Source organism: Stenella coeruleoalba (genome assembly GCF_951394435.1).
Source record: "Stenella coeruleoalba genome assembly, chromosome: 2".
NCBI classification, from domain to species: domain Eukaryota; kingdom Metazoa; phylum Chordata; class Mammalia; order Artiodactyla; family Delphinidae; genus Stenella; species Stenella coeruleoalba.
In genome coordinates, this window is record NC_137147.1 from 93,120,824 (window position 1) to 93,134,492 (window position 13,669).

Consider the following 13,669-nt stretch of genomic DNA (forward strand, 5'->3'; position numbering starts at 1 on the left):
GTCTGGTGTCTTCTGGCTTGTGTTAATTCTAACTAACAGCAGATGAGACAGTGCAGAAGAAAAGATCGGGGACTTCCCTGGTGGTCCAGTGGTTAGGACTCCACACTCTCAATGCAGGGGGCCCGGGTTTGATCCCTGGTCAGGGAACTAGGTCCTACATCCTACAACTAAAGATTCCGTGTGCCACAACTAAAGATCCTGCATGCTGCAACTAAAAGATCCCACATGCTGCAACGAAGATCCCGTGTGCCACAGCTAAGATGCAGCACATCCAAATAAATAAATAAATAAATATTTTAAAAAGTAAAGATAATACACTTGAAGACAAAGTAATAGAAACTATCCAAAATCAAACACAGAGAGAAAGAAAAGACAAAACAAAAAACAACCCAGAGCATCAGTGACCTGAGGAACAATATTGAGCTGTCTAATGTACATCTAATTCGAGTCCCATGGCTACTGGAAATGGAAGTCCTCCTCCCCCCGAAACGCCCAACTTTTAAAATTAATTAATTAATTAATTATGGCTGCAATGGGTCTTTTCTAGTTGTGGCGTGTGGGCTCTCTAGTTGCATTATACAGGCTGTAGAGCACATGGGCTCAGTAGTTGTGGCACATGGGCTTAGTTGCGGTATGTGGGATCTTAGTTCCCCAACCAGGGATCAAACCTGGAGTGTGGAGTCTTAACCACTGGACTTCCAGGGAAGTCCCCCAACTTGTTTTCATTTTTATGTTAATATAATGTTAGTTCTTGTTTTTTGGCTTCTGAATTGAAAGGTAAGAGACAAACTTAGCTGCTGAGACTTGGAAGAGAGCTAGAATTCTGGTTAACTAGAATCGTGTGAAAGATGGCCACTCAGTGTTAAAGCCTCCAGGAGGATGAACTTAAAGTAGACCCAGTCTGCTGCACTGATTCTACATAGAACTTTGTGAGGCAAGGGGGCACTTGAGCCATCACTCTTCTTAGATGGATTCACAGACATTTCCTTGGGAGGCTTAGCGCAAGCATCACAAGTTTGCTGTTCCCATCTCCTGAGTCTGTACCAAACATCCCTAGTTACTTTTAGAATTCTTTCCTGCCGTGTGTTCCAGTAAGCCACACTAGATGATTCTTGAGGTGATTTTTCTTCCCTGTTTATCGACTCACAGGTCATGAAAACAGGATTATTATAGATTACTGAACCAAAGTTTGACCCATCCCTGTATTTGAGGGTATCTTAGCTTCTACAGGACAACTCTGGAAACTCAAAAAATGGCTAGCTTTCTCACTGTTTTTAATTTGTGCAGTTCTGTACTCTAGTTTTCTTAAGTCTAACAGGTTTTTAGAATTGTTCATGATTGACTTTTTGACATTATTTCTTTTTCTGATTTTATGTGTTTCTAGTGAGAAATAGATTTAGCTTACTAGTTCAAAGTTATGTAGCTGTCAGAATTTTAGGGCTTAACATTTTATTCATCTCTGAATTTTTGTTAATCTATGCTTTATAGGTAGAACCTTAGCAAGTTAGTACATTGCTCATTTGAAATTATAAAAAAATAGTTTAAAACTCATGACTTAGTAGAATGGTTTCTTTTTCTATTATTATGTTTTATCTTTGCAGCTAGGAAAAGCAGATACCCTTTCTCACAAGTTCAGAAGGAAATCAAAAGTCAAGGAAACCAAAAGCGGGCAAACAACCACTGCTCAAAATATGACCTGTTCTTCCTTTAGTTCTTCATCAAATGTGGCTTATGAAGAAGACTATTATTTGGATCATTTGCAGGATAGAGGAGACAAAGAAGTAAAGAAATTTTCTCTTAATTCAGAACTTTTAGATTCTGAGTCACTCACAGAACTGCCCTTGGTTGAGAAAATCTCAAATTGCAGGCTGTCTACACCCTCTTTGTTTGCTGATAACAACATGGAAGTTTTTCACCCTCCTCAGTCCACTGCAGCCTCAGTTGCCAATGAAATCTCTTTAGCTGTTTCTTTGTTGGAAGAAACTACTGAACACATGCATTCAGATCTTATCGAGGTCTGTAATAATGAAACCATATCAGTGTCTTCTTACAAAATTTGGAAAGATGAGTGTTTGTTGATGGTCTGGTCAGTTTTTAATAAGAGTGCTTCAGAACTGAAAAGTGCTAACTTAGAAATTGCTCCTGCAGAAAATTTCAAGGTAAGACAATGAATTACTTAATGTTTCTTAGTGTAAGAAACATTACTTAGTGTTTCTGCTGTTGACTCATCTGATGGCTTGTAAATTTCTCCCACACCCTTCTTTCCTCTTTAGCAAAAACAGTGAAAGGTGTGACAGATTATTTTATTATTTTAAGTAGGAAAAATTTATTCAAAAGAGACAAGGAAACATAATAAAGATGTATTGGGGAAGACTGAGAAAACTGACCCAATTTATTCTATGAGCTAGAATATATTGAATGGGATACTACCTGGGCCTGACCTGGGCAGAAGTTCCTGACTGTAGATGTGCATTAGAATCACCTGTGGAACTTAAAAACACAAAACAAAACCCAATTCAGTTGTCTGAGCTTTACCACCAGAGCTTGAGTAAGGGTGGAGAATGAGAGGGAAAGATTTTTTTTTTTTTGCACTCTTCTAGCTTTAAAAATTTGGTGCTAGGGACTTCCCTGGTGGTCAAGTGGTAAAGAATCCACCTTCCAATGTAGGGACACAGGTTCGATCCCTGGTCAGGGAACTAAGATCCCACATGCCCCAGGGCAACTAAACCTGCGCACCACAACTACTGAGCTCATGTGCCTCAACAAGAGCCCGCATGCAGCGAACTATAGAGCCCGCACGCCCTGGAGCCTGTGCACCATAGCTAGAGAGAAGCCCACGCACCACAGCGAAGAGCCTGCGTGCCGCAGTGAAAGATCCCGCATGCCTTAACTTTCCCACATACCTCAATGAAGATCCTGCATGCCACAGCTAAGACCTGATGCAGCCAAAAAAAAAATAAATTAATTAAAAAAAAAAACTGGTACTAGCTAGTATTGAGAGACACATGACTAGAGTTTAATCTGTTTTTTGTTGTTGTTAAACCATATAGACATTTTCATTGTAATACCATTTGTTACATAATTCTGACCTATGTATTATTATTTCTTAATTGTCTGTGCTAGTGAATTTTTCTCAGGTGAAGTTGTCAGTTATCTTCATGGTGTGGCTTGTTATTAACATCTCACAATTGTATGCTTTTGTACCACTTCAATTAAATAGAAAATAGTTATTCATATGATAGCCTGTATTGATCCCTTCTTCAATACTTACATTACTTTTATTTACAGATCACTGAGCAACCTGGATGCTGCTTGCCTGTAATAGAAGCAGAAAGCACCAAAAACTTTCAATACAGTGTGCAGATGGAAAAACCTTTTACAGAAGGGAATCTTTCTGGTTTTATAAATTATCAAGTGATGGATACTCATTCTGTTCAGCTCGAATTTTCAGTAAACTTATCCCTATTAGATTTCATTAGGTAAATATTTTTTAGAATATCAATTCAAGTTATTCCTTCATTCAGCAAATATTTATTAGGCCTCTTCTCTGGACAGAGCACTGTACTAGGTGCTAGGGAGTGTAACAACTCAAAACTACATATACCTCTGCGTTTAGGGAGTGTTCAGTCTAGGGAGGAGACATTGAACAATCACATAAATGCATGTATAATTGTGAATTGTGCTATGAACAGGAAGTAAATGATATGATGGGCCATTATAGTGTGGGACCTGATATAGGTTCGAGTTGGCTGGTGATCTTGCAGAACTTCCGAGAGAAAGTAATATTAAAGTAATGTTTAAACTGAAATAATTTCAAAGATTCTGCCTGACTTTTTAAAAAGCTTTTAAAGTTTTTTTCATTTGTGTTTCATTTATTTGATTAATTCTTTCGTAAAGTCTGTTCATTAAAGTTTTAGAGATCTGCAAGAAAATGGCTTAACAAAGTTACTAAACTTTTATTAGACATACAGTATTTAGTATTTTACTAGCATTGTGCAGTTACCCAAATAATTGAAAACAACCTTTTAACCCTTCTGCTCTTATTTAGTATTATGAATATATTATACTGTATTCAAACATTTTTAAAAATGAAGCCTGCCTGAACCAAGAATGCAGAATACCAATGAATATCTGTAAAAAATTTTTTTAACCTTCACACATCTACCTGTGTTAGACTACTGTAATTTTTGCCCATTCTTTAAAGTCTTTTAGTAAGAACATGTTTATAAATCTGTCAGAGTATTTATTTATACCTGTGGTGCTGAAAAGATAGAATCTAGCCTTCAAAAAACTTACATTGGGCTTCCCTGGTGGCGCAGTGGTTGAGAGTCCGCCTGCCAATGCAGGGGACACGGGTTCGTGCCCTGGTCCGGGAAGATCCCACATGCCGCGGAGCGGCTGGGCCCGTGAGCCATGGCCGCTGAGCCTGCACATTCGGTGCCTGTGCTCCGCAACGGGAGAGGTCACAGCACTGAGAGGCCCACGTACCGCAAAAAAAAAAAAAAAAAAAAAACTTACATTCTGTGACTATGAAGGTATGTCCCATGGTGAGCATTAGTAACCTGAGGAAGCACAGTATGACACAGACGGTTCTTCTGTGCTTATTAATAAAATCCTCTGTATCTTAAAAAAATATTTTTCCTAATTATAAATTCAATACATAGTTATAAAGATTTAAATGCTATAGAAAAATATAAGTAGAATATAAAAATTTCCTGTAATTCCTCTCAGAGATACCCCATTGTTAACTATTTGATCTTCAATCACCTGAACCATTTAAAAAATACATTTATTAAGATCCTTTCTCTTGGTCCAGTTTGCTTAAGGTGCTAACTCTTTGTATTCTTACTCTTGTACATGACTTTGATAGAGTATCTCATCCCCAAATCTAAAGTATGCATGAAAGAAAAGTTTTATATTTGAATGATTAATGAAATTACTTGGTGAAATTTTACTGTAATGACTAATACTCAGAAAAAGAGAGAACTGGGTGATTTATTGAAAAGACATTTGTTCTTTAATAACATTTGCTTTCAGATTTTCTTCAGGTTGGAGGATAATGGTAAGTATTCTAATCATATTTGGTTTAAAAAACATAGATTTTGTGGGATTTAGATTTACAGTGATTTTTTTTATTCCCATGAGTCATTTGAAATGTATTTGTCTGTTTAGAATCGTTTCATTCTTAATGGACATAAATCTAATTTTAAAAATTATTTTCAGGCCATTAAAAATCTCGACTGAAGACTTTGGTAAACTCTGGTTATCCTTCGCAAATGATGTGAAACAAAATGTGAAGATGTCAGAATCACAAGCTGCTCTGCCTTCTACCTTAAAGGCCCTGCAACAGGAACTAAGACTTCATGTTGTTGACATTATAGGTTTGTAGTGTTCTAAAAAGGCAATCTTGTGTTTATAGGGGCTTTCTTACAATCAGATAGCAAATCAACTCTTAGAAGTGTCAGATTTCTTAGAGCTGTGTTTCATGTTATGAGTATCTTTCAGATAAGTGTGTTGTTCAGACTTTATTAAAGAATTTTTCTGTGGTAAAATATACATAATGAAATTTACCATTTTAACCATTTTTAAATGTACAGATTAGTGGCATTAAATACATTCATGTTGTGCAGCCATTGCCACCATCATCTCCAGAACTTTTTCCTCTTTCCTAACCAAAACTGTACCCATTAAACACTAATTCCCCATTGCCCCTCCCTCTCCAGCCCTTCGCAACCACCATTCTATTTTCTGTCTCTATGAATTTGACTACTCTAGTTACCTCATCTAAGCAGAATCATACAATATTTGTCCTTTTGTGACTGGCTTATTTCACTTATCATAATGTCTTCAAGGTTCATCTATATTATGTGTCAAAATTTCCTTCCTTTTTAAGCCTGAATATTGTTCCATTTTACGAATATACAACATTTGTTTATCCATTAATCTTTTGACGGACACTGGGGGTGCTTCCACCTTTTGGCTATTGTGAATAACGCTGCTTTGAACATGGGTGTACAAATAAATCTGTGTTTGAGTCCCTGCTTTCAGTTCTTTTGGTTAGATACCCAGAAGTAGAATTGCTGAGTCATATGGTAATTCTATATTTAATTTTTGGAGAAACTGTTGTGTTGTTTTCCACAGCAACTGCACCATTTACATTCAGCAATGCACAGGGGTTGCAGTTACTTCACATCCTCACCAACATTTATTTATTTATTTATTTATTTTGATAATCACCATCTTAATGGGTATGAACTAGTATCTCACTTTAGTTTTGATTTGCATTTCCTTAATGATCAGTGATGTTGAATATCTTTTCATGTGCTTATTGGCCATTTGTATATCTTCTTTGTAGAAATGTCTGTTGAAGTCTTTTTGTATTAAAGAATTTCTCACTTTGTTTTGCTGTAGGCAATGAAGGGCTGTTGGCCTGTCAGCTGCTCCCATCCATCCCCTGCTTGCTGCATTTCCGAGTTCATGGTGACATGTTAGCCCTGTGGTTCAGATCCTCCTGCTCTACTCTTCCTGATTATTTACTGTATCAGTGTCAAAAGGTGATGGAAGGATCCTAGCAGAAGCTCTGCTTATATTTTACTCCCTCAAAATAAATTGTTTACATAGATAAACTTATTTACCAAAGTAAAAAGGACTCATGGTACTTCTAATGAAAATGGGGATTATTATAAGTGTGGTTTTATGTGTTTTCTTTATGATTCCTGATCAAGAAAGATCCCCAAGAAACTGTACCCCTAACCTTTTACTCAGGATTGTACAGTATGTTTGGGTCCTAAAACAGTGACCTAAGCTAATGTTATAAACTGCTAATGATTTATATATCACTTAGTGTAGAGGGACTGAAAATATTTATTTTGTTATAAATAATTTTATAGCAGATTTACTCTAGTGCTGCCTGATGTATAGTAAATCCAAGTCTCAGTTCTCTGCATTAGTGGAGGGGAGACATGGACTTAATAATCCCAAATTGAATTCAGATTTGGCTTTGGAATGCAATGTATGCTATTTGGTAGGCAAGTCATTACTTTCAATAATGTTTTGCTTAGATCAGTATTGAACTAAGTTGACACAGCACACACTAATAGTTCAGGAGATCCATGAGCATGTTGGATATTGGGGGGATCCAATCTGTGGTACAGTTTTTTTTTTTTTTTTTTTCTTTTTTTTTGTGGTACGCGGGCCTCTCACCATTGTGGCCTCTCCCGTTGCGAGCACAGGCTCCGGACACGCAGGCTCAGCGGCTATGGCTCACGGGCCCAGCCGCTCCGCGGCATGTGGGATCCTCGCAGACCGGGGCACGAACCCATGTCCCCTGCATCAGCAGGCGAACTCTCAACCACTGCGCCACCAGGGAAGCCCGGTACAGTTTTTATTATAGGTAACTTGTTACACATAATTGCAGACAGTTAGGCTATAAAATTTGTTTTCCACTTGCGTTTATTTTTAAAATTCAAAATGAATCACTGTATTCTTGTTTTACAAACTCAGAGCCATTTACAAAATATTGTATAGAAACAAAACCTGTAAGAGCACACAGTACTAAAGCAAACAGGTATAAAAGGACTTTTCAGTTATGGCAAATATCTTAGTTTCCACTTGAGTTTTTTTTTTTTTTTTGACAAATTAAAATTTGTGATTAGAGTATAAATGGCAAAACCATCTTTCCTGGGCTTTGAATCCACTAGTACTCAATGGATACAACCAGAAGAGTGACTGTCTAAGTATACCATACAGGTTCTTCAGTAAAATATATGATTTTTATGTTATAGTTGTGCCTATATATATGGCCTTTGTCAGAAAAGAGGTTAAGCCTAATATGAATGATAGACCAGAATCTTGAGATTATACATTAATGTTAAAAACTGAAATAGTATTTTATAAAACCTTATGGTGCTGTGGAAAATATTTATTATTTCACTTTTTCTGATACTTCACCATGGAAACTATTCAGGTAATATAGTTTTAAGGCATTGCAGTTAATACTCTGGTTAATTGGTACTGTTTATCACCTGGGTGTGGAATTGTGGTTTTAGGTTATCTCATTATTAATCATAGCTGATAAAGATGCTGAGGAGATTCCCCAAAGCTGATAGAGTTCATTAGTCATTTGTGTTTAGCATATCTCTCCCTAAAAACAAAAGCAGCATTAAAAAAAATTAATTTATAAGTTACTCATAAAAAAATAACACGTTAATTTCATGCTTTTGAAAAACATACAGTGAAACCTTGCTGCAAGAGCAATGAGAAGTGGCTAGAATTTCCTGAGTAGGTTTCTTCTTTTGAATAGAAGATCAGATTCATCCTCAAGCTCCCAGCAGTGTCATGATGAAGGGAATGTGAATGATGGGGGAGTGGTGGACACTGGTGGCTAGACTCATCAGCTTTCTCTTTATTCCTGCGTCTGTCAGCAGCACCCTCCCACCCTACCTGGTTCTGCTGATGCTCTGACAAAGAGATAGGAAGTGCCCTCTCACTTTGCAAAGGAATGTAGAGTGTGGCAAAAGAGGTGCTTCTGGTTTTTGTGTCCCTGCTTCCATGTGTTTGCATGGTCACCAAGGCTGGGTGTGGAGCAGTGGATGTAAGGTGCCCAGCAAGCAGATGGACAGCTAGCTGGGAGAGATTACAGTGAGCTACTGTGCCGCTTTGTTACAGGGTGTTCATGGGTGACAGTAGCAGTTGTCATGAGAGACATGCTTGGCCTACAGCTCTGTCTAATGGTGGGAAATATGTAATGGTAGGTTAGGGCTGGGAGCATGATTTGGGGTCTGCCAAGGGGAACATGGTATCACTTTTGTTCTTTCTAAACCCACTACATAGAAAGTAGGGTAACAGTTTCTACTGAAATGTTTAGTAGAATGTTTACATTTTTATATTTTTATGGTTTTTAAAAACAAACAGTAATAGGAAAGAGTAGATTTTAAAGAACTTTAGAGCAGTATATATTCTACCTAAACTAATTAATGTTTTAAGTTCTAGATCAGGCATCACCAACCTTTTTTGCATTGTAGGAGATGTGGTTATGAAGTAGGAAGAACAATTTTTGTGGGCAGATCGTCTCTTTACCTTCTAGTCATAATTTAGTCAAGTAAAGGGGCCACATCTGGAGTGAGAGCTATTGTGGGGCAGACTCAGCTGTGTGAGTTCTGTGCTGGGCATCTTTGCTGAGAATGCAGGTGGCAGCAAGTGTGAATCTGGGGAGAATGAAGGGAAGACAGGAAAGCCTTAAGAGCAGGTGGAGCAAGAAGGATCAGGCTCCCACCAGAATAGTCCCTGTGGAGTCAGGCAGATGAGTCTCAGGAGAATGTGGGCCCCCGAGTAAGGGTCCTTCTGAAAAAACTGCAGATGGAGGCCGAGCAGTTACCAAGTGCTAATGTGCCAAGCATGCCAAGCGCCACAGACGCTCTGCAGAGGAGCATTATTCAAGACAATATTCTGTCATCTACCAAAACAATTGTGGTGAAAATGCAGTATTTTATTTGTTCCTTTATTTTAGTTCATGTCATGAATATTTTAAAATATCGAGGTTTTTTTTTTTTTAATGGATAAATGTGGTCTTTGTCTCATGATTTTGAGTCACTAAAAGTGCACTGAACCGATTCACATGTCTTTTAAGGTGTTTGTTTTCAAAATTTAGGAGGGAAAAATGCAAGTGAATAACAACTTACCAGGCATTAATTACCTTATTTTGGAGTTGAACTCTGTAATATGAAAAAAATCATTTAAACGTAATAAATATTAAGTGATCTATATTGTTCTTTGGTCTATATATATGCTTTATCATCTAAATAGCTGAATAAAAGTAATACTATTCAGTAATTAGATAGGCGTTAGCTAAAAAGAGCAGAAGCAATTGGAATGGGATGAAAAGAGTAATATACTCATTACAGCCCCAAAGAATGTCATCTAATTGGTTAAAAATAAAGATAACTGCTCTTTCTATATGATGTTCAGAGAAAACTTTATGGGCTTCCGACAGGTTAGAGCATGGATCGATCCTCAGGTGCCTGTCCCTATCCCCTGCTTTCATCCTGGCCTGACCAGAGCATTCAAAGCAGAGTGCTTTGTTTCTGTATTCCTCTCCTCAAGATGCAAGAAACACGGTAAGTCAGGTGGTGACTTAGTGTCCAAAGACTCTGAGTCTCCTGGCCATCTCTGTATTGTGTATCCTAAAACACAAAGCTAGATCAGAAATGGTATTTGGATCTCACTGATGCCTCTTGTTGGCTATACTGTGTAGCAGAAAAAATGTTCTGAGACTTGAAACCCCATCTTTGGGCCACAGAAGGTAAAGGAGGTTTAAATGCCTCACACCCACTGCAGTAACTAAAAAGAAGGGTGGCCTGCAGCCAAATGGACTGGAGTTAATGATTATATGGAAATTACTCGTTATGTATGTGCATAATGAGAGACATGAGCTTTTTATGGTTAGGAACCAGGTGTGTATTTTTATGTCCCTTTTGCCTGGTACCTGACAGTCACGCAGTTTATTGAATGAATGACTAAAGAGACCTGTTCCCTCAAAATAAGTAATCTGAGACCACGTAACATCCAGGGATTGATTTTAGTGATCCTGTGGCTCTCCCAGAAATAAAGAAAAGTGATCTGATCTGGTTTAAAGATATAAGTCAGCAGAAAAGCGTTCTAGTGAAAATAGCTCGTGCCAATTTGAACCAGGTAGGAGAGAGAAAATATGACCACTTGATGAGAACCTTACCAGCTTAAGGCTAAGTCCCATGATAATTTGCCATGTCATTTAAGAGATCTCTGCAAATGCAGTGTGATTACAGCTAGAAGTTATGACTTGGCGAATGGGGACTTTGATGTCCACGAAGTTTTACTGGTCTAGAAGAACTTGTTCTAGGACAGGAAGCAGTAGACATTTGGTCAGTGAAGTTAAAGATAGGGAGCTAGTGAATATGATAAGGCAGATTTACCAGCTATATTAGTATCATTTCTTTATCAAAGTAAGAACTGATAATGGGAGAGACAACTGTATTGACATTAATAATGTCAATAGTGTCAGGAAAGTTGGGAAAGAACTGGCCTTCTGGGATGAAGCACAGGAAAAGGAGTTATTTAAAAGGAAATGTGTCTCATTTGCATCACATGGGAAACTTTATGGATCCAGGATAGGAGGATACCCACAAAAATGAATCCCAGAAAACTGTGAAAACTTAAAAGATTGTGGCTTGGATGCAGAGCAGATGGGCCTACGAGTGGGGAGGGTCAAACATGTTTACCTATAATGCTGAAAAAATAATGGGTCCTTGTAAGTGGTTGCAGCTAGTTTATGGGCTTTTTTCCAAGAGAGGGAATCAATTTCCTTTACTTATTTTAAACTGTTTTTGTAAGTGGATGCATACTTTTCCTTTCTTAAAACATTAAGTTGCCAATGTGACTAAATGGCTGACTTCAGGAAGTTTTTTCCCTGATGGGGTCTGACAGGACTTATGCCAAATGGTTAGAGACTAGAGTCTAGAGATTATTTGTGCTTCAGTGAGAGAAAAGTGATTAGAAATTTGTTTGCACATCTTCTCCACCCTTTATATTATGTGACAAATAGGAACAGAGGCAAGGCTTATATATTCTTAGGGAGAGGCATTTGGTCTGACTTGCTACCACATAATTTAATAAAGGTAAGGGCAATATCAGTGACTAGAACAAACTGGTCCTCATTGATGATGGATATCAAGATGTAAGAATTTAATTTTTTCATCTTAGTTGATGGTTGATGGGGTTAAATAGAAGAGTTTTTGTGATATATGGGAAAGGTGAAATGATTTGAACCCAAATATTGGACGAGTCTTCACCTACAGAAGTGATAGGAGTGTCTTTTGTTACTCATAAGGAGCCTTTTTGAGCACCCCTGAGTTAATGCTATTGAGGTGACTTTGGAGTGGAGCCCACACACAGCCTCAGAAAGGGGCTGGTCATCAGAGAGACCAAGTGATTAGACAGTTAAAACTTTCAGCCCTACCCACTGACCTCTAGGAAGGGGAAGGTTTGGGGGCTGGAGATTAAGCTCTAAAAAAACTATTGAACAAAGGGATTTGATGAGCTTCTGTGTTGGTGAATGCATCACATCCTGGGAGGGGACACACCCCAGTTCTAATGAGGACAGAAATTCCTGTGCTTGGGACGCTTTGTTTCTCAGTCTATGTACCTCTTCATCTGGCTGTTCATCTGTATCCTTTATATTAATATCCTTTATAATAAACTGATAAACGTAAGTAAGTGTTTCTCTGAATTCTGTGAGCCACTCTAGCAAATTAATTGAACCGGAGAAGTGGGTTGTGGGACCTTCCAGTTTATAGTCATTGGGTCATTAGCATAGGTGACAACCTGGACTTGTGATTGGTGTCTGAAGTGGGGCAGTCCTGTGAAACAGCCTTTAATTTCTAAGATCTGGTGCCATCTCCAGGTAGATAGTGTCAGAATTGAGTTAATTTGTAGGACAGCCAGTGTGTCCACTTAGAATTGGAATTGCTTGGTGGTGTGGGGAAAAAAATGCATCAATTGACCAAAAAAAAAAAAAGTGCATATTTAGGTTGTGCAGTGTGATTTTTTCAAGTTGTCCAACATGATGATTTAATATATATTGTGAAATGATGACCACAATCAAGTTAATTAACACATCCATCACTTCACATAGTTACTTTTGTGTGTGTGTGTGGTGAGAACGCTTAAGGTCCTAGCAAATTTCAAGTATACAACATGAATACTACTAAGTATAATCACCATGCTATCCACTAGACTGGGGACCTTTTTAAAATCCCATACCCTAGACCATAATCGGATTCTCTGAGGGGTCAGACATAGGCTCCAGTTATTTTTTAACTCCAAAGGTAATTATAACATGCAGCGAAGTTTGAGAAGCCCAGTTTTAGATGCTATCTCACCCCATGCTTCCTCAGTGGGATTTTTATTTTGGTTGTGTTTTCCCCACACTCCTTCCTGCAATGGGGATTGATTAAAAGTAATTAGCTATTGAGTGGGAGGTAAGTAATGGCATTATTTGGAAAGATTGGGTAGGTACAGAGGAGGAATCTTGTGTGAATATATAAAAAGCTGTAGGTCCTATGGCAGTATCAGCTTAGTGTTTGAATTTAGCAGGCTTAGGTTTGCTCTTAAAATGATAGCGTGGTAGGATTTGAGAGATGAGGGTCTCTCAAGTCCGAGTGGGAAAGTACGGTAGAAGTCATTAGGTAACTTGCAAATTGAAGTTGGATCGTCAAATTTTAATTCTTGGCTTCACTAATTACTAATTTGTGCCTTTGGGAAAATTACTTAAGCACTCTGTGCCCCAGTTCTCATCTGTATAATGGGGATAATAATAATACCTACCTTATAGGTTTACTGTGAAATGAGATAATGCACATAGTGGTTCATGTGATCATCATCTTACCAGTTTCTTATATCAGCTTATTAACATCATTATGGAAAAAAAGAAAAAAGAGGGGACAGTAAAGATGAAGGAAAGAGAGGGTCCAGATAAAAGTGAGGAAATTTAGCAGTCAGAAAACATCAGAAAGCAAGTTGCCATATTTTTTAACATTATAGAAAAAACAGAAAAAGAAAGCTTTGTGAAGTTAGAAAAGCTATTTTCAAGTATGTCTCTAAATATTTAGGAAAATAATTTTATAAAAATATAAGC

General features: G+C 37.8%; 1 protein-coding gene across 4 annotated transcripts in view; it reads left to right on the forward strand.

The window, feature by feature from the left end:
- The window catches only part of AP4E1 (adaptor related protein complex 4 subunit epsilon 1), a 94,600-nt gene that overhangs the window by 61,583 nt on the left and 19,348 nt on the right, over positions 1–13,669 (forward strand). For 2 of the 4 annotated variants that reach the window (XM_079913737.1, XM_079913740.1), the window contains 5 exons: positions 1,602–2,159; positions 3,289–3,479; positions 5,224–5,381; positions 6,412–6,554; positions 9,992–12,705. In XM_079913737.1, the coding sequence (XP_079769863.1) occupies positions 1,602–2,159; positions 3,289–3,479; positions 5,224–5,381; positions 6,412–6,554; positions 9,992–10,198 (1,257 nt within the window). In that variant the 3' untranslated portion in view covers positions 10,199–12,705. Of the gene's footprint in view, positions 1–1,601; positions 2,160–3,288; positions 3,480–5,223; positions 5,382–6,411; positions 12,706–13,669 lie in introns of those variants that run through there. The other 2 variants (XM_079913738.1, XM_079913739.1) reach the window with 2 other exon arrangements.